General features: G+C 49.7%; 3 protein-coding genes across 10 annotated transcripts in view; 2 read left to right on the forward strand and 1 right to left on the reverse strand.

Annotated features, from left to right (window-relative positions):
• The first annotated feature begins 758 nt into the window (after positions 1–758).
• On the forward strand, positions 759–4,999 carry smpx (small muscle protein X-linked). Of its 4 annotated transcripts, XM_028963099.1 has the most exons (6): positions 1,118–1,180; positions 1,273–1,346; positions 3,106–3,170; positions 4,031–4,117; positions 4,199–4,332; positions 4,476–4,999. In XM_028963099.1, the coding sequence occupies exons 3-5, from the start codon at positions 3,132–3,134 to the stop codon at positions 4,322–4,324; spliced, it is 252 nt and encodes an 83-aa protein (XP_028818932.1). In that variant the 5' UTR covers positions 1,118–1,180; positions 1,273–1,346; positions 3,106–3,131; the 3' UTR covers positions 4,325–4,332; positions 4,476–4,999. The 4 variants fall into 4 exon arrangements, with proteins under 4 accessions (XP_028818923.1, XP_028818942.1, XP_028818914.1 ...); XM_028963090.1 differs by lacking the exons at positions 1,118–1,180; positions 1,273–1,346 and adding an exon at positions 759–943; XM_028963109.1 differs by lacking the exon at positions 1,273–1,346 and having other exon boundaries at positions 998–1,180; positions 4,516–4,999.
• cnksr2a (connector enhancer of kinase suppressor of Ras 2a) overlaps positions 2,758–18,142 on the reverse strand; it is a 24,733-nt gene continuing 9,348 nt past the window's right edge. For 2 of the 5 annotated variants that reach the window (XM_028963028.1, XM_028963020.1), the window contains 8 exons: positions 17,754–17,802; positions 17,496–17,671; positions 17,189–17,262; positions 16,957–17,096; positions 16,762–16,865; positions 14,196–14,640; positions 11,840–12,039; positions 10,318–11,259 (listed from right to left, as the gene is read on the reverse strand). In XM_028963028.1, the coding sequence (XP_028818861.1) occupies positions 11,062–11,259; positions 11,840–12,039; positions 14,196–14,640; positions 16,762–16,865; positions 16,957–17,096; positions 17,189–17,262; positions 17,496–17,671; positions 17,754–17,802 (1,386 nt within the window). In that variant the 3' untranslated portion in view covers positions 10,318–11,061. Of the gene's footprint in view, positions 4,080–10,317; positions 11,260–11,839; positions 12,040–14,195; positions 14,641–16,761; positions 16,866–16,956; positions 17,097–17,188; positions 17,263–17,495; positions 17,672–17,753; positions 17,803–18,142 lie in introns of those variants that run through there. The other 3 variants (XM_028963037.1, XM_028963046.1, XM_028963054.1) reach the window with 3 other exon arrangements.
• Positions 6,503–8,890, forward strand: klhl34 (kelch-like family member 34). The gene is given in 2 exon segments (XM_028963067.1): positions 6,503–7,308; positions 7,310–8,890. Coding segments are annotated over 2 exon segments (1,764 nt in total). The 5' UTR covers positions 6,503–6,630; the 3' UTR covers positions 8,396–8,890.

Consider the following 18,142-nt stretch of genomic DNA (forward strand, 5'->3'; position numbering starts at 1 on the left):
TTATGGCATTTATCAGACGCCCTTATCCAGAGCGACTTACAATCAGTAGTTTCAGGGGACAGTCCCCCTGGAGCAACTTAGGGTTAAGTGTCTTGCTCAGGGACACAATGGTAGTAAGCGGGATTTGAACCTGGGTCTTCTGGTTCATAGGCGAGTGTGTTACCCACTAGGCTACTACCACCCCTGCTGGTCTCTTCACTGGGGTCTGCCAGTAGTCTGGGTGCTTGATTCCGTGTCTCGGAGAAAAACAAACAGAAGCAGCGGCAGACGGTGACATCGTACGACCGATACTGAAATATGTGGTAATAGTGGTATATTGGTGCTACAGTGGCCCGGTACCCTAACTAGGACAGCCTAACTAGGTTTAGATTTAAACACTGAGACTGTGTCTGTGTCCCGGACACTGACCGGCAAGCCGGTCCACAACTGCGGAGCTCTATAGGAGAAGGATCTGCTCCCAGCTGTGACCTTCTGTACTTTGGGTACCAGAAGTTTACTGTGGAGGGCGGAGCTGTGGGTGGAGATTTGCATAGCCGTCCTGTGTGGATGGATGCAGCAGCCACGGCCATGCGATTCGGTCAGAGCAGGAGGGCAGCGTCTCCAGGTGAGTTGGAGCTCGTCACGTCCATCCTGGCTGCTGATTGGTCCGTCTGCCTCGCCCGTCGTATGCCTGCTGGTAGGTGTGATGCCCTGGCCTGTTTAGAGTGTATGACTTGGTGATGTCGGATCCTGCTAGACTTGTGAAAGATTGGCAGAACGAGATCCACTGGGAACCGCCTGTTATGTCAAACCGTGAACCAATCAGAGGCTTCCTGGGCTCAGGGAGCTGGAGCCCAAATTAGGTCAAGTTCTTAATAAGGAGAAGAGCCCCACTGCTGTTCTGTCAGAAACAGGAGAGGACCTGAGAGAGACCAGGCAGGGCGTGGTGGTCAGCACTCAGCAGGTAAGACCTCTGATGCAGGACAGGTCAGCGGTGATGTGGAGATGGTCATCTGAATGAGGCTGAAGAGAGAGTGTGTGTGTGTGTGTGTGTGTATGTGTGTGTGTGGAGATAGAGCAGGTCCACAGCTATTTATAGTGAGAACAAATCCCAGATATGAAAGGAATCCCTCCACCACCACCACACTGTGGTGCAGGGACAGGGACAGGGACAGGGACACTCTGCGGTGCCGGGACTGAGGTAAGGAGCTCGTCTCATCAGATGGATGCCGGCCGGAGCTTTACATCCAGTTTACATGAATTTCCATTCCATCGCACTCTTTTACCGGCAAGTTCCAGGCCTGCGGGGGGCGCTGTGGGTGGGCGTCTGCAGGATTTGTGATGCGACTGATTTGCACACTGAACAGGTTTGTGCAGCTTGTGGACGAGGCGTAAACAACAACACACAGGCACCGTTGTTCCAGAGGCAGCATCCACCGTGCAGGAATTTGCATGCATGGTGTGTGTGTGTGTGTGTGTGTTTGAAAATGACTATGTTCCAGGTACTTTGTGGCTGTGTGTGTGTGTGTGTGTGTGTGTGTGTGTGTGTGTGTGTGTGTGTGTGTGTGTGTGAACGAGAACAGCAGACAGCTGCAGAGTAAAACAGGCTCCACCCCTCAGCTGTTCTGCTGTTGTTATAAACAGCGGCCATGGCGACAGTTGCCAGCGTCACTCTCAAGGCTTCTACATGTGTGATCTGTGTTGCCATTGCAGCAGGGGTCACCAGCACCAAGGTGGATGTAAAATATCCAACACTATTAAATATGATATAAAACACTATTTCAGCCAGATTATAGAAATACGAATATTCAGCAGAATACATACTTCATGCATTACTTTACTTTGCAGACACTTTCCAAGCGACTTACAATGAGAAGACACCAGCAATTCTCATGCTGAGTGTTGTGTGTTTGTGTGTGTGTGAGTAAGTGTGTGTGTGTGTATATGAGTTTGTGTGTGTGTGTGTGTGTGTATGTGTGTATGAGTATATGAGTGTGTATGTGAGTGAGTGTGTGTGAGTATGTGAGTGTGTGTGTGTGTGAGAGTGAGTGTGTTCACGAGTGTGTGCGCGTGTGTATGTGAGTGTGTGTGTGAGTATGTGAGTGAGTGTGTGTGAGTATATGAGTGAGTGTGTGTGTATGTGTGTGAGTGTGTGTATGTGTGTGTGTATGAGTGTGTGTGTGAGTGTGTATGAGTATGTGAGTGTATGTGTGTGTGAGTATGTGTATGTGAGTGAGTGTGTGTGAGTATATGAGTGTGTATGTGAGTGAGTGTGTGTGTGTGTGTGTGTGTATGTGTGTCTGAGTGTATGTGTGTGTGTATGTCTGTGTGAGTGTGTGTGCATGAGTGTGTATGTGAGTGTGTGTGTTAGTATATGAGTGTGTGTATGTGTGTCTGAGTGTGTGAGTATGTGTGTATGAGTATATGAGTGTGTGTGTGTTTGTGAGTATGTGTATGAGTATATGAGTGTGTGTGTGTTTGTGAGTATGTGTGTGAGTATATGAGTGTGTGTGTATGTCTGCGTGATTGTGTGAGCGTGTGTATGTGAGTGTGTGTGTGAGTGTGTATGTGAGTGAGTGTGTGTGAGTATATGAGTGAGTGTGTGTGTATGTGTGTGTGTATGTCTGTGTGAGTGTGTGTGTGCATAAGTGTGTGTGAGTATGTGTGAGTCAGCGTGTGTGTGTGTGTATGTGAGTGAGTGTGTGTTAGTATATGAGAGTGTGTGTGAGTGAGTGTGTGTATGTGTGTCTGAGTGTATGTGTGTGTGTGTGTGTGTGAGTGTGTATGAGTATGTGAGTGTATGTGTGTGAGTGTGTGTGTATGTGAGTGAGTGTGTGTGTATGTGTGTCTGAGTGTATGTGTGTGTGAGTGTGTGTGTGTGTGTACCAGCTGCTTCTCCCTCGCTGTTTATAAATGATTCAGGTGTCGTGGTTCCTTCCTGCCCCACACTGTAGGAGTCGCTAAGCAACTGAAAAACGATCTTGTGTCTGAAAGCCAGAGCACCACAATGGACCAACTTTTCACTGTCACTCACACACACACCATACACACGACACACACACAGATTGTTACACACACTCCATTGGCTGATCAATGCTCTTCGCGTCTTTCCTCTTGGTTCTACAGGATTCTGACCTTTATTTTGTGCAAAAATGTCCAAGCAGCCAACGTCCAACGTTAAAGCCTTGCAGGTACGTCAACTTTAACTTGACTGTGTGTGTCTGTGTGTGTAAATTGGTTTCACCTGGCTGTCACTTAGATGGCACAAACACATCAAGATCCGTCATTTATTTAGTACAGCGTCACATTCTGTTAAACACACACACACACACACACACACACACACACACACACCTGACATCATGTTCATCACTGTTTACACTCCTCATGTCCTCACACGGCGTAGAAAATAGATCAGGCGTCGAGGCGAAGCATTTACACACATCGTGTAGAAATAGGAACTGTGGAAATAAAAGAGCATGCAGGAGGGGACAGGGGTCTTCTCCGGTTTTATCATTTATCATATCAAGGAGCTGTAGTTACAGGGACAGTCCCCCTGGAGATAGTGTCTTGCTCAGGGACACCATGATAGTAAGCGGGACCTGTGCTCTTCAGCCAGAATAGAATAGCAGTTGGGAGGAAGGTGTAGCAGGCTGATGTGACAGCAGGTAAAATGAGAAGCTCTGGTTCCATGAAAGAGGAGGACAGAAGATCCGGATCCTGGATTGTCCCACGTCCCTCGTGTCGTTCAATGTGCTGCTGAGTGATCCTTTACCTGGGAATCCAGTGGCTGGTTTCAGACCGGTGTGACCTGCTGTTGAAGGTTGGGTCTAGTGTGGAAATTAATACTTATAATCTCCAACTGGATATCTCCATCCTGTTTGAAGATAACGGTGAATCTTGTGCAGAACCAGCGTTCCACATCCTCACTCCCCACAGGCCCCGAGTCCGGTGTTCTAGGCAGAATTCCATGGTGCCAGGCACGTTGGGTGCTCTTGGGTTGGTGGAGGGTCCAGGGTCTCACTGGCTCCAGATCTTGTCTCTTCCACAGGCCAACCTCAACATTCCGATGGGGGCTCTGCGCCCGGGGGCGGGACATCCTGTGAAGAGGAGAGAGGAGACGGTAGACACAGAGGAGGTTAGCCGCACCCACACCCCACACACGGCCATAGATCCACACACATACATGCAGGCTGATGGTTGTGTGTGTGTGTTGAAGGCATCGCCAGTGAGCTCTGAAGAGAAGAAATCTCTGCCTGGTGCTGTGAAGCTGCCCGGCCCGGCAGTCAACCTGTCTGAGCTGAAGAATGTTAAGAGTGAACTGAGATGGGTCACCAAGGAGTAGGAGTCCAGGTACAGAAGTACAAGTCTCTTGTAGTCTTGTACAAGCGTTCGGCCACCGGGTGTCAGTGAAACAACCTCGTGTGTGAAGTGGTTTCTATTTAGAGCAGGAGAGGGTCGTTTTTATGGACTGACACACAGCGCTTCTCTTCCAGATGACCCCACCCCTCTGAATCGTTCCTTCTCTGATCCCAGATCCTCATCCAGCTGCTCAAATCCGCTTTTCCACCAACATTCAACCGCCGAGTCCCCATAGAACCGACAACAACGTGAAGAACCACAAAGTCCAGTCTGACGGCAGTAAAGGATGGATGCTGGGCGGAACCGGAATGAGATTCAGACGGATGCTCTGACCTCTGAACTCTCTCTAATCCCACCCCCTGGATCCCGATGCCAGTGGCGCTCTGACGTCTGCCGACCCGGGCCGGACGCTGTTTGGTGGCTATGGAGCCACAGGACACTGAGTGGATGATGATTTATTCTGCAGCACCAGGCCTCTCCTCCCCAGTGAAATACGACTCCACTTTTACCGCTTTGTGGACGTGGCCCCAGTGGCGAGTTAGTGAAAGTGTCCTTAATTTGAAATGTTTGATTTCCTGTATAATCTCAGTTTTGGTTTAAGGGCTTGTGGGTAAAACAGGCTGTAACTTCTAATAAAATGCAACTTCCAGCTGATAAACTCATGTTCTAAACGTATTATCTGGACTGCCTGAGCCCCGCCCACAACAGATCCGCCCTCTTTCAGGAACATTCTCTCTGCTGGAGACACACACACACACATATACACACAATAATGTGTGATATGACTCCAGCCTGTACTGTAATCCATGGAGACGCTCAAAAGCCCCACCAAGAGCATCCCAGGCATTCTGGAATGTAGGGATCAGAGCTCCAGCTCCACACACACAGCTTAATCTCTCACTACCCACGATGCACTGCAGGGCCTGCTGCTCAACTCCTGTATTTGTAGAATGTATGAGACTTTTTATGTTTTCCTTCATGGGCTCCACTGTAGTAAATACAAAACCCCACTGAGCCTGAACCCTCAACAGCAGCAGACCAAAGACCCAGAAACGGCGAAGAAAAACGTGGTGTTATAATGGTTTCATTAATAAATATTTAAAGAATAATAATTTTTGCTACTGTGACATCAGAGATAGACTAACAGATGCCAACTAACAGATGCCAACATAAAAAAGCGTCTGAGTATGTAGATGTAGACATCACAACCTCAACAAACTCCACCCCCTCACACACATCCTCAACAAACTCCACCCCCTCACACACATCCTCAACAAACTCCACCCCCTCACACAGACATCACCTCAACAAACTCCACCCCCTCACAGACATCACCTCAACAAACTCCACCCCCTCACACAGACATGACAACCTCAACAAACCCCACCTCCTCACACAGGTTTTGCACTTTATTTTATTTTTTATATTGTACTTTTTTAACACTGTGCTCTGGTAGATGTTATTTACTGTCATTGCAGATCTCTTGAACCATACAACACACACACGGAAACACACACACGGACACGACCCACTAATGAGTCAAGATATTTTAAGCAACTATAAAACACAGACACGCACGCACACACACATGCTCCTCACTGAGAACTTTCATGGCTTCTTATGCTGCTTGTAATTTGACCTGAAACACTGAGTACTGGACACACACCAGGGTTAGAATATCATAATAACACCACCCCTCTCTCTCTCTCTCACCCACACACACACCTCCGTCAGTTCCTATTCATGGGTGATGATAGGAGAGACATGCAGACAACCATAATTCACAGTAGCGTCAGTGGCTAATCAGCCAACATACCGAACACACACTCTTATCTTTCTTCACTCAATGTGTGTGTGTGTGTGTGTGTGTTTGATAATGTCCAAGTTTCCATCCCAGTCTCAGGGTGGTGTGTGTTGTGTAGCTGCAGTCTTTATCAGTGAGTAAGGGCTTTTTTTGACCAAGATATTTTCTGGGGTTGAATACACACACACACACACGCACACACAATCCCACCCTCTTGTCCATGCAGTTCCCAGTCAGTTCTCCATCTCTGCCCTTCATTCCTCCTCCTCCTCTCCCCAGTGCAGACACTGAGCAGCACAGAATAAACAGAGGGGCGGAGTCTGGCTGCCCAGCTCTGAATGTTGTGATGTTATTCACTGTGTGTGTGTGTGTGTGAGATGGATGCCTCTGTCAGCATGATAAGCAGTTGCTTGTAAAGGTTAGCCATTCGCTTTCTGTCTCTCGGTTCCTGTCTCTGCTCATCTTCTGTGGATCCTGCGTGGACGATGAGTTATTTCCTCATGCTCAGTAAGTCTCATGGAGCTGATGTTCTGTCTCGGTTCCAGCAGCTGCGTGTGGCAGGGCGTATGTGTGACGTGGTGCTGGAGGCAGGTGGTGTGGAGTTCCCAGCCCACCGGGCCCTGCTGGCCTGCTCCAGCGATTACTTCTGGTCCCTGTTTCAGGAGCACACCCTGGAGTCCAAGGCTTGGAACCTAAGCCTTCCTGCTCTGTGCCCTGCTGGACTAGAGCAAGTTCTGGATTTCATCTACTGCTCCTGGCTTTCTGTTTGTCCCTCCACTCTGGAGGACATTCTGGTAGCCGCCTCCTACCTGCAGGTGACCAGTGCTACGGAGCTCTGCAGCCGCTACATGGCCGACAGCCTCTCCTTAAACAACTGCTGTTTCTTTGCCAACGTGGCAGCCCGGCACGGCCTGACTGAAGCCCTCGCAGCTGCTGACCACTTCATTGCCAGGGAGATGCGCCACCTGCTGGCGCCACAGGGGGACCGTGAGGGACTTCTGGGGCTGAATAGGGACTCCCTGCAGAGGGTGCTGGGAGCGGAGGAGATGCCTGGCGTGCAGGAGTCTGCCCTGCTCCTCCTGCTGCTGGACTGGCTGCATCTGAACCCACTCCCGGCCGTGCACAGCAACCTGCTGCTGAGCCACGTGCGCTACGGCCTGGTCCCCCCCCGACCAACTGAGGGGCCTCACCACCCGCCATCCGGCTCTCAGGACACCCTTCATCCACAGCCTGGTGCAGAAGGCCCTGCAGTACCACCGCCAGGGCTCCCTCCAGCCACGGCTGCAGACCGAGCAGACCAGCCTGAGAGCCAATCCCGGACGCATCCTGCTGGTGGGGGGCGGGGCCCGGGCAGATCGGCCTCAGACGTTGGTGCAGACGTACGAGCCCCAGACCAGAAAGTTCCATGCCCTCTCCACCCGGCTGCCCGCCCGGCTTCAGCAGCACTGCGTTTGTGTACTGGGGGGGTTCCTGTTTGTGCTGGGCGGGGAGGTGGTGGAGATGGAGGAGGAACTCGAGAAGACTGCAGTCATGACTGCCACCGGCCAAGTGTGGCGCTACGACCCCCGATTTGAGCGCTGGGAGGACGAGGAACCCATGATCCAAAGGAGGGCGCAGTTCTCCTGCTGTGTGATTGACAGCGTGATATACAGCATCGGGGGGCGTGGCCAGCGGGGGGAGGCGGCTCTTTCTACGGTAGAGAAGTACAACCTGCCAGACGGCTGTTGGCGAAAGGGCGAAACGCTGCCTCATGCTGTCCATGGCCACGCCTGTGCCACCTTGGGACAAGGGGTCTACATCTCAGGAGGCGTCCATGGTGACCAGACGCAGAGCAGCAAGTCGGTCTTTTATCTGGACACGATCGATGGCAAAGGCTGGGAGTCACGTGCCAGCATGACCGTGGCACGCTTCGGCCACCAGGCGGTGACAGTGGGACAGATGATCTACTCGTTCCTCGGAATGTACGAACAGTTCTGCGAAATCGAGCGTTATGACCCCACACTGGACCAGTGGACACGCCTCAAGCCGCTCCTCAACGACCGCTTCTGTTACGGCCTGGCGGCCACCACGGACGGTCGCGTGCTGCTGTTCGGTGGGAGGAAGTGGCGCGATGGACAGGAAGTGGTTACTGCCACTGTTGTGGAATACGACACTGCGAGTGACACCTGGAGGGAGGTCTGCAAGATGCCAGCCCCCTTGTGTGGGACACAGTGTGTCCAGCTCAGCATCCTTGACCCCACTGAAATGTAGTGGGCGCACCACTACCCAACATTCATCCTCATCCCACCCATCTGAGAAGGAACCATCAGAAGATGCAGAACTGCAGCACTGTGAGGAGGTGAAGGGAATATCGGGATTCTCAGCTGATATTTGGGAACTAAAGTAAGCCAGCAGGTCTGCATGCAGAGTTGTGCGAGCCCTGAATAAAAAATCAGATAAGATCTGATTACAGCTTTTTTATAGAGGAGGTATAATGAATATTGATGATTATAGCAAATAAAATGACGCAGCCAATGGAAGGACTCAGGAATCTCTTCCTTTTTCGACCCATAAGAAGCTTTAAAAAGTAAATGAAGTTTAATTTAATGAGAGCAGAGTAGGGGGGCGTGATGGATGGATAGATGGACATCCCAGGAAGCAAGACGAAGTAACCATGGGACACAACAGGTTTTGGATAAAGTTTATTATCGGGTTAATCTCACGACCACTGAGAGATTTACAGAATAATAAATGAACTGATACACGTGATCTTGTTATGTTCCACATCAGATCAGTACCACAGGACTGGTTATTGTGAAAAGTGATGAACATATTGATAAAAAAATAAGACCCATTCAGTGCAGTCTGGCTTCTAAGAGATCTCACTTGGTCCCCTGATCACATACAGTACGTTTAGAGTATTAAGGAGAACAGAATGATACCCATTCATTATTTACACTGTGTGTACAGGTTCATATTAGTACACAATTGCTTTTGGTTGTTCTCATTGATAACTGAGAAAAATACAGAATACTGCCAGAATAGCTCCACATACAATATAAACTAATTTTATATATATGTGTGTGTGTGTGTGTGTATATATATAGTTAAGGAAATTGTGAGTGACTTAGTGGATGTCATACATACGGTGTTCGTTTCACTTCAGACATTTTTGTGATAGAGGTAATTGTATTGGGGTGACAGAGACCTCATTTTGTGTTTTCCATGTAATGGTCTCATTGTGTACAGGTGTACCTTATATTGGGTATAAAAAGCTGGTATTGTCAGTAAGTCGTTCCAAGTTCATCATTCAAACAGCCATAAACACACGACAAACACAGGTGTGGAGCCCCACGAGTGACAGATCGTAATGATGACCAGAACCTAAGGACCGATGTCATTACGCAACTGCCACACAGCTGCAGGCCCGTTTACGAGATGCGAGGGTATGAGGGTTTCCAGACAAACCACCGCTTTGGCTTGAATGCCAGATGACCGTTGCAGGAGACTCCACTGACACCAAGACACCAAGTGGGCACAAGACCATGTGACCTGGACAATGCAGCAGTGGTCTACCGTCCTGTGTTGCGTCAGCGTTGCTGGAGAAGACGAGGTGAGTGATACGCTGAGGTCAAGATGGTCCCCAGGGGGTGTAAAACAGATTTGGTTATTGTACATGGTTCAGTCACTACACGTTCTTTCCTCAGAGACATCAAAGAAACATCATCCCTCAATTCTGCCAGAACACCCACAACTTTCTGTTCTTGGATGATAATGCTCCACCACATGGTGGCAGAATTGTCACAGCGCGACTTCAGGACATTGTAGTGCCTTATATGGTATGCCATCAATGTCCCCTGACCTGAACCCCATAGAGCACATCTGGGACAAGATGAAGCAGAGACTGAATGATCATACCGCACCCCCACATGACCTGGCAGAACTGCGTGTAGCACTTGTGGAAGAGTGGAACGCATTGCCTCAGAGCAACATCATGAGGTTGGTGAGGAGCATGAGACGTCGCTGTCAAGCTGTCATTGCAATTTGTGGAAACACCCGCTATTGACATTGTCAATTTTTGTTATTTGGGGCTATCCCTGTTATTTTGGGGAAATAAATATTAAACTGATGATTTATTAGTAATATCAAAATGAATTATTAGTAATATCAAATAGGAAAAAACACTTGTGTAAATAACAATATATCTAACTTACTGTGAGTAGTGTGTGTGTATCTATATATAGGAAGTGTGTGTGTGTGTGTGTGTGTGTATATATATCATAGCCATGCATTACAGTACTTTTTTATGCATTTTGCAGAACAGACATTCACTATACAGATTACTGATCGTGGACTCCATGTACCTACAACTACTAAATAAAAAAGGTAACTCAGTAACCATGGTAATCAGGCATATATGCAAAGTGCAGGCGTGAAACCAGGCGTTAGGGGCGCAGGAGAGCAATACTCTACACTGCAGGCACACACACACACACACACACACACGGGTCCAGCCCTGTAATATGACATCAAATCAAATGCAGCTTATATAATATGTCCTTAAATAACACAATGTGTGTGTATGTTTGTGTGTGAAGGCGAGTCATCATCACACCCCTCCTACATGAACCTCCAACTATCCTCTGCAGTCAGGCAGGTAACCATGGAAACCTGTAGGCAGAAAGTCTGAATCTATGCATAAAACCAGGTGTGCGCACACACACACACACACACACACACACACAGAGAGTTGGACTAGACTGTTTTTTTGGATTTTATGTGTGTGTAATTATTAGGAAGATGCCCCCTTGTGCCTACATGAGCATCTTCTGATCTTCACAGCATTCCACTGCCCACTCTGCAACGACCTTGACTGACCTCTGACCTCCACCGATCCTTCATTCTGTCTCAGTGAAGTATGTGTATGTGTGTGAGAGTCACACATGCGTCTCTATGTATGAGTGTGTGTGTGAGAGAGTGGGTGGGGCCGAGCTGGGTGGGCTGGGCTCTGATTGGGGGCGTGGTTCCTCTGAGAACAGTTCCAGGTACATGCTCTTCCACTCCTGGAAGGTGGCAGATGAGAGCAGCTGATTGGCCAGCAGCCTGTCAATCACAGCTACCTCCCCCTCCCTGGCCTATGGGAGCGCAGAAAACAGAGGAGGGGAGGGTGGGGATTACAGACATCACACACACACACATTCTAGCTGATACAACACAGTATAAACAAGAACACACACACACAGTGCTGAGAAAGCAGCAGAATCCTACGGTCCCCACCAAACACCCACAATGCAATAGGAGTCTTTCTTCTGACAGGACAAGCAACAGAGCAGCCCCAAACACAGCCCAGCATCCACAATCAAGCAGCACCCTGATCACATGACCACACGGATAAAGGAACAGAGAAGTCACCGTAGGCCAGAACCACACACACGGCAGAGCAGATGGAAACACACACAACACACCACACCAGGTGTCTGACAGAGGTGGGGCTCAGAGCCTCAGAGCGCCTTACAATCAGTAGCGACCGGGACAGTCCACCTGGAGACACTCAGGGAGAAGTGTCTTGTTTAGTGACACACACACATACACACACACACACACTGGAGCAGCACCTGTTTTCACTGCTGTCTCCTGAGCCCAGAACGCTGCAGACAGACTATGATTGACGGACACACAGTCTCGGGGTTAGTGGGCGTGGTCAGGGCGGGGTACCTTTAGTGTGCTCTGAACGATACGCAGCCGATGCAGTTTGTCATTCAGCAGTGGGTCATTGGAGCGACGAGTGAAGGACAGATTGTACTCCAGCCGGGTGGAGGGGCGGGGCTCACCCAGTGGGGTCAGACCGGCGTGTTCGAGGGCACGGTACAGGTCACCCAGAGAGTCGGCCTGTGGCCTGCACCGCCGCTCTTCGCCTGTAGGGCATATAGAGCCAGAGGATACTGAACATCTCACATGTGAATCTTGTTCCATTAGCCACGCCCACTCCACAGTGCTGGGTTACAGTTCTGTGTAGTGGTACTACTGATCCCAGAACAGCATTCAGACAGGGAGAAAACCTCACACACACACACACACACACACACACGCAGCGGTACTCATCCCTGGAACCACCTGAATGGTGAAGTTATGGAGAACATGTGCTACTGCTTGACACCACATGGGGGCAGCAGCGCTGTTTAAGGGTGGACCTACATCTCCTGTCGCAGGAGGCAGGATCTTCAGATTCAATGGAGGTCTGGGAGCTCAGAGTAAACAGTCGATGGATGTTTTAAACAAACATTTGGCCAAGAATCATATTTAATCCCCTTATATCATCATTGTCATCATCATCATCATCATATGAGGGAGGAGGAGGAGGAAGCCCTGCAGAGGCGAGAACCTCCCTCCTTCCGCTCATTCTGCTCCCTTGAGGAACATGCAGATCAATCTGCTCAGGCTACTCGCTCTTCAGCAGGAGGTGGAGTGGAGATGACTAACATCCCCCTTCACTCCACAGGCGGAGGAGAGGAAGATTCATCACACACCTCCACACGGCTTTAAATAGATGGGAGTGTGTGTGTGATGGTGGAGAGACAGACAGACAGACAAGCAGGTCAGAGGTCACACAGCAGCGCTGACCAAGGCAAACACAGAAGGCGAGATACAGAGCAGCCAATTGGAGTGTGGCAGCAGTGCATGCTGGGTAAATCATAAACCAGACACCTTCCTGACCACTCAGACTGTGCACTTTTTTTATTTTTAAGTTTAATTTTATTTCTGCCTTAATAATGTACAAATATCCCAATCAGCAAAAGTGTTGCAATCAGGCCGCCGAACATGTTTTCTAGCACCGGTCATGGCAGCACGGATGCCAACAACGCGGCAGAAAACAACGAAACACCGGGGGACACGCGGCCGCGTCCACAACATTTACATTTCCAGCATTTACCAGACGCCCTTATCCAGAGCGACTTACAATCAGTAGTTACAGGGACAGTCCCCTCTGGAGACACTCAGGGTTAAGTGTCTTGCTCAGGGACACGATGGTAGTAAGTGGGGTTTGAACCTGGATCTTCTGGCGAGTGTGTTACCCGCTAGGCTACTACCACCCTATACAGAGTCGACCGAGACGGCTAGCGTATGGGCCCCATTGCCTACTATCAGTCTCTGGGGAACCTGAGAGTTGCTTTCCAACGTGACACCCCACAACGTTCAAACTCCGTGGTTCGCGTGGTCAGAGTAGCGGACTGTACACGTAGCTTTCACCTCGCCTCATCTGGAACGTCGGAGTGTTAAGCGTCGTCCATTTGACCTGCCGCGCGACTCTACCTCAGCCATCTTCCCAGGTATGGCCTTGTCTGAGCGCCATGATGCGTCGGACGTGTTTCAAAACTGGACTACAAGCCCCTCCGTACCTGGGTGTCCACATCTCAGAAATTCACTTTTTATCTGTCACATACACAGTCGTACACGGTATGATACGCTGTGAAATGCTTGTGTGTCTGTTACAGACCACAGTATTGCAAATATTGCAAGTATACAAGTGTTCAAGTGAAGACCTGACGTGGTCCGAGCTCATCCAGGCTCTGACTAAAAGGGTTAAACAACGCCTGAGACAGCTGAGGAAGTTCAGGATGTCTCCAGACGTCCTAAACACTTTCTATGCTGGCGATGTGGAGAGCATCCTGGTCTGGTAACAGCGGGGTTCAGGATTGGAAAGCCCTATAGAGGGTGATCCGTGCACCAGAACTCTTCCATATCTACAGGACACATGTTCACCAAGAGATGGACGCCAAAACACACCCCAACATCTGAAGCATCATGTTTTTATCCTGATACCAGTCGGATGCCACCAAACCTCCCTCCTCGCACCCGTTATCGACTGAACTCTGTTACTGTTACACGCGTCGCTGCACAATCTACGCACCATCCACATGACATCTGTGTCTTCTCCTCCAACATAAATATCTTATATCTTGCTTACTTTTTTACATGTAATTTTTATTATTTTAACTATGCACAGTCCCAACTGAGTGGTTCAGGATGCTACAACTATGCATGCAATCTTTAACCTAGAACCTTGACCAACCTCGGAGTTCCGGGTGTCGGTTGGCGGCGGTGGGCGGAGCGAGGAGGGCGTGGAGGCCGCTGTCCCGTGGCAGGGTAGAGCTGCGTGGTTTCCCCCTGGCGGCGGCGGCCGGGTGGCGCAGGAGGAGGAGCCGCTCGCCCTCCGCCAGCAGGCTGCGCTGGGCGGGGAGGGTGGACTGGCGGCGGGCGTCGGAGTCGTAGAACACGGCGTCGTCCGCCGGCAGCGTCTGCAGGTAGTGCAGGCCAGAGCTGGTGAGCGGCGTCTCGATCAGGTCCTGCCACGAGCGCCGCTGGCTGGTCGACTTGCGTGCAGGAGACCCGCCGCCACTGCTGCTGCCCCCTGGAGGCTCCGAGCGAAACTCCTCGTGGGAGGAGCGCGACTGCGACGTTTCCGTGGACGACAGCCGGCTGTGTCGTGGCTCCAGGTACGGACTGGGACACGACACCTATTACAGGATGAGAGAGAGGTGATTACCTGTCGCGCCAACACCGAGCGTTCTGATCTAGAATACCACGGCAACACCGCGCGATCTGATCTAGAATACCACAACACCAAGCGATCTGATCTAGAATACCACACAACACCAAACGATCTGATCTAGAATACCACAGCAACACCAAACGATCTGATCTACAATACCACACCAACACCAAACGATCTGATCTAGAATACCACGCCAACACCGAGCGATCTGATCTAGAATACCACGCCAACACTGAGCGATCTGATCTAGAATACCACAACAACACCGAGCGATCTGATCTAGAATACCACGCCAACACTGAGCGATCTGATCTAGAATACCATGGCAACAACAAGCGATCTAATCTAGAATACCACGCCAACACAGAGCGATCTGATCTAGAATACCACAACACCAAACGATCTAATCTAGAAAACCACACAACACCAAACGATCTGATCTAGAATATCACGCCAACACCGAGCGATCAGATCTAGAATACCACAACACCAAACGATCTGATCTAGAATACCACAGCAACACCAAACGATCTGATCTACAATACCACACCAACACCAAACGATCTGATCTAGAATACCACGCCAACACCGAGCGATCTGATCTAGAATACCACGCCAACACTGAGCGATCTGATCTAGAATACCACAACAACACCGAGCGATCTGATCTAGAATACCACGCCAACACCGAGCGATCTGATCTAGAATACCACGCCAACACTGAGCGATCTGATCTAGAATACCACAACAACACCGAGCGATCTGATCTAGAATACCACGCCAACACTGAGCGATCTGATCTAGAATACCATGGCAACAACAAGCGATCTAATCTAGAATACCACGCCAACACAGAGCGATCTGATCTAGAATACCACAACACAAAACGATCTAATCTAGAAAACCACACAACACCAAACGATCTGATCTAGAATATCACGCCAACACCGAGCGATCAGATCTAGAATACCACAACACCAAACGATCTGATCTAGAATACCACAGCAACACCAAACGATCTGATCTACAATACCACACCAACACCAAACGATCTGATCTAGAATACCACGCCAACACCGAGCGATCTGATCTAGAATACCACGCCAACACTGAGCGATCTGATCTAGAATACCATGGCAACAACAAGCGATCTAATCTAGAATACCACGCCAACACAGAGCGATCTGATCTAGAATACCACAACACCAAACGATCTAATCTAGAAAACCACACAACACCAAACGATCTGATCTAGAATATCACGCCAACACCGAGCGATCAGATCTAGAATACCACACCAACACCAAACGATCTGATCTAGAATACCACAGCAACACCAAACGATCTGATCTAGAATATCACGCCAACACTGAGCGATCTGATCTAGAATACCATGGCAACAACAAGCGATCTAATCTAGAATACCACGCCAACACAGAGCGATCTGATCTAGAATACCACAACACCAAACGATCTAATCTAGAATACCACAGCAACACCAAACGATCTGATCTACAATACCACACCAACACCAAACGATCTGATCTAGAATACCACGCCAACACCGAGCGTTCTGATCTAGAATACCACACCAACACCAAACGATCTGATCTAGAATACCACAACAACACCGAGCGATCTGATCTAGAATACCACACCAACACCAAACGATCTGATCTAGAATACCACAGCAACACCAAACGATCTGATCTACAATACCACACCAACACCAAACGATCTGATCTAGAATACCACGCCAACACCGAGCGTTCTGATCTAGAATACCACAACACCAAACGATCTGATCTAGAATACCATGCCAAAACCAAGCGATCTGATCTAGAATACCACGCCAACACCAAGCAACCTGGTCTAGAATACCACGCCAACACCAAGCGACCTGGTCTAGAATACCACAACAACACAGAGCGATCTGATCTAGAATATCACGCCAACACCAAGTGATCTGATCTAGAATACCATGCCAACACCAAGCGATCTGATCTAGAATACCACAACACCAAGCGATCTGATCTAGAATACCACAACACCACCAAGCGATCTGGTCTGGAACGCCACTCACTGAGGGGGGGCGGGGGTACGTGTCATATGGGGGTGGAGGGCTGTCCTGTTTGGGTGTAGATGGAGTCTCGCTGTCCTCATGGTCGCTTTCACTCCAGTAGTCAGCTTAAAGAGACAAGGAGAATGAACACAATGCAGTGCTACAGTGTGTGTGTGTGTGTGTGTGTGTGTGTGTGTGTGTGGCTCCTCCCCTCACCCTGCTCCTGCCGGATCCTCTCCCGCTCCGCGTATCCGGCTGCGGCCATGTTCAGGCGGCTCAGCCAGCGGTTCATGTCGTCCACGCTGTCTGCTGCGAAGTAGAAGTTCTTAATTTTGGGGTGGCAAGCCTTAAACGCACTGGAACAGAGAGGGAGAGAGAGATGATCACACAGACGCGCACGCACACACACACACACACACACTCAGTGTAAACAGACAGCATCACTCACTACTTCCTGCGGCACTCGCCGGCCCGGTCGATCTTGAACTCAGGAAGGCTGACGAAGCCCTCGGCCTTTTCATCCTACAGATAGAATAAGAGAACTGAAAACAGGAGACATTGTCTCGCTGACTCAGACCCCAAGGGCGTGGCTACCTTCCATGTTGTGGGAGGGACTTATCCACTAGGACAGAGGGATGCTGGGAAATAAAAGCTGTATTTGTAGGGAACAATGTTGAATTCCAGAAAACACACACTCCCAACCCAAGAGAAAAGTTGCCAGCCACCATTAGTCTCATGAACATGATCCTCCTCACCTCCTCGTTCATGTACCAGTACAGACACGCCTCCTTCAGGACAAACCAATACTTCTTCCACTTCTGAGAAAAGTAGCTCTTGGCGTCCTTCTTCTTCCAGAGCCAACCTTCACAATCTCCACGACCCAAATCCTTACATGAGATCCTGCGCTTACTGACCACAGACAGAGGAAGACCTGAGGAGAGGAGATGAGAGGAGAGGAAGGTGCTGCTGGTAAAGACAAGAACGTTCATTGTGATGAAGGATGAAGGTCTCACCTTTACTCTTCTTCTTGGATCTGGACAGCAGAGAAGATGCCTGAAACGTCTGCAGAGAGAGGAGCAGCACAGAATGTCACAACACACACACTCATCTTGACATAATTTGAAAGTGACCCTCAGGAGGACCTCACACCCACACTGAGCCACTGTGGTACATCACACACACCAGCTAAATTTAGAGAAGGACAGAGAGAGTCCCGCTGTCCTCCTGATTGTCCCGTTTCTGTAGGAATGCAGATGCCTGCTCCACCTTGGATTGTGTCACAGATGTGCTGTCCACTCATATTCACGATGGACAGCAGAAGCTCCTCCAACACTGGCCTCCACTCACACACACACACACACACACACACACACACACACACACATTATCCAATCACAGCGGA

The sequence above is a fragment of the Denticeps clupeoides genome, chromosome 2 (genome assembly GCF_900700375.1).
Source record: "Denticeps clupeoides chromosome 2, fDenClu1.1, whole genome shotgun sequence".
NCBI classification, from domain to species: Eukaryota; Metazoa; Chordata; class Actinopteri; order Clupeiformes; family Denticipitidae; genus Denticeps; species Denticeps clupeoides.

Coding starts and splice junctions, on each gene's coding strand:
- smpx (XM_028963090.1), top strand. CDS start 3,132: ATGTCCAAGCAGCCAACGTCCAACGTTAAAGCCTTGCAG. Junction 3,171..4,030: donor CCAACGTTAAAGCCTTGCAG/GTACGTCAACTT, acceptor TCTCTTCCACAG/GCCAACCTCAACATTCCGAT. Junction 4,118..4,198: donor AGACGGTAGACACAGAGGAG/GTTAGCCGCACC, acceptor TGTGTGTTGAAG/GCATCGCCAGTGAGCTCTGA.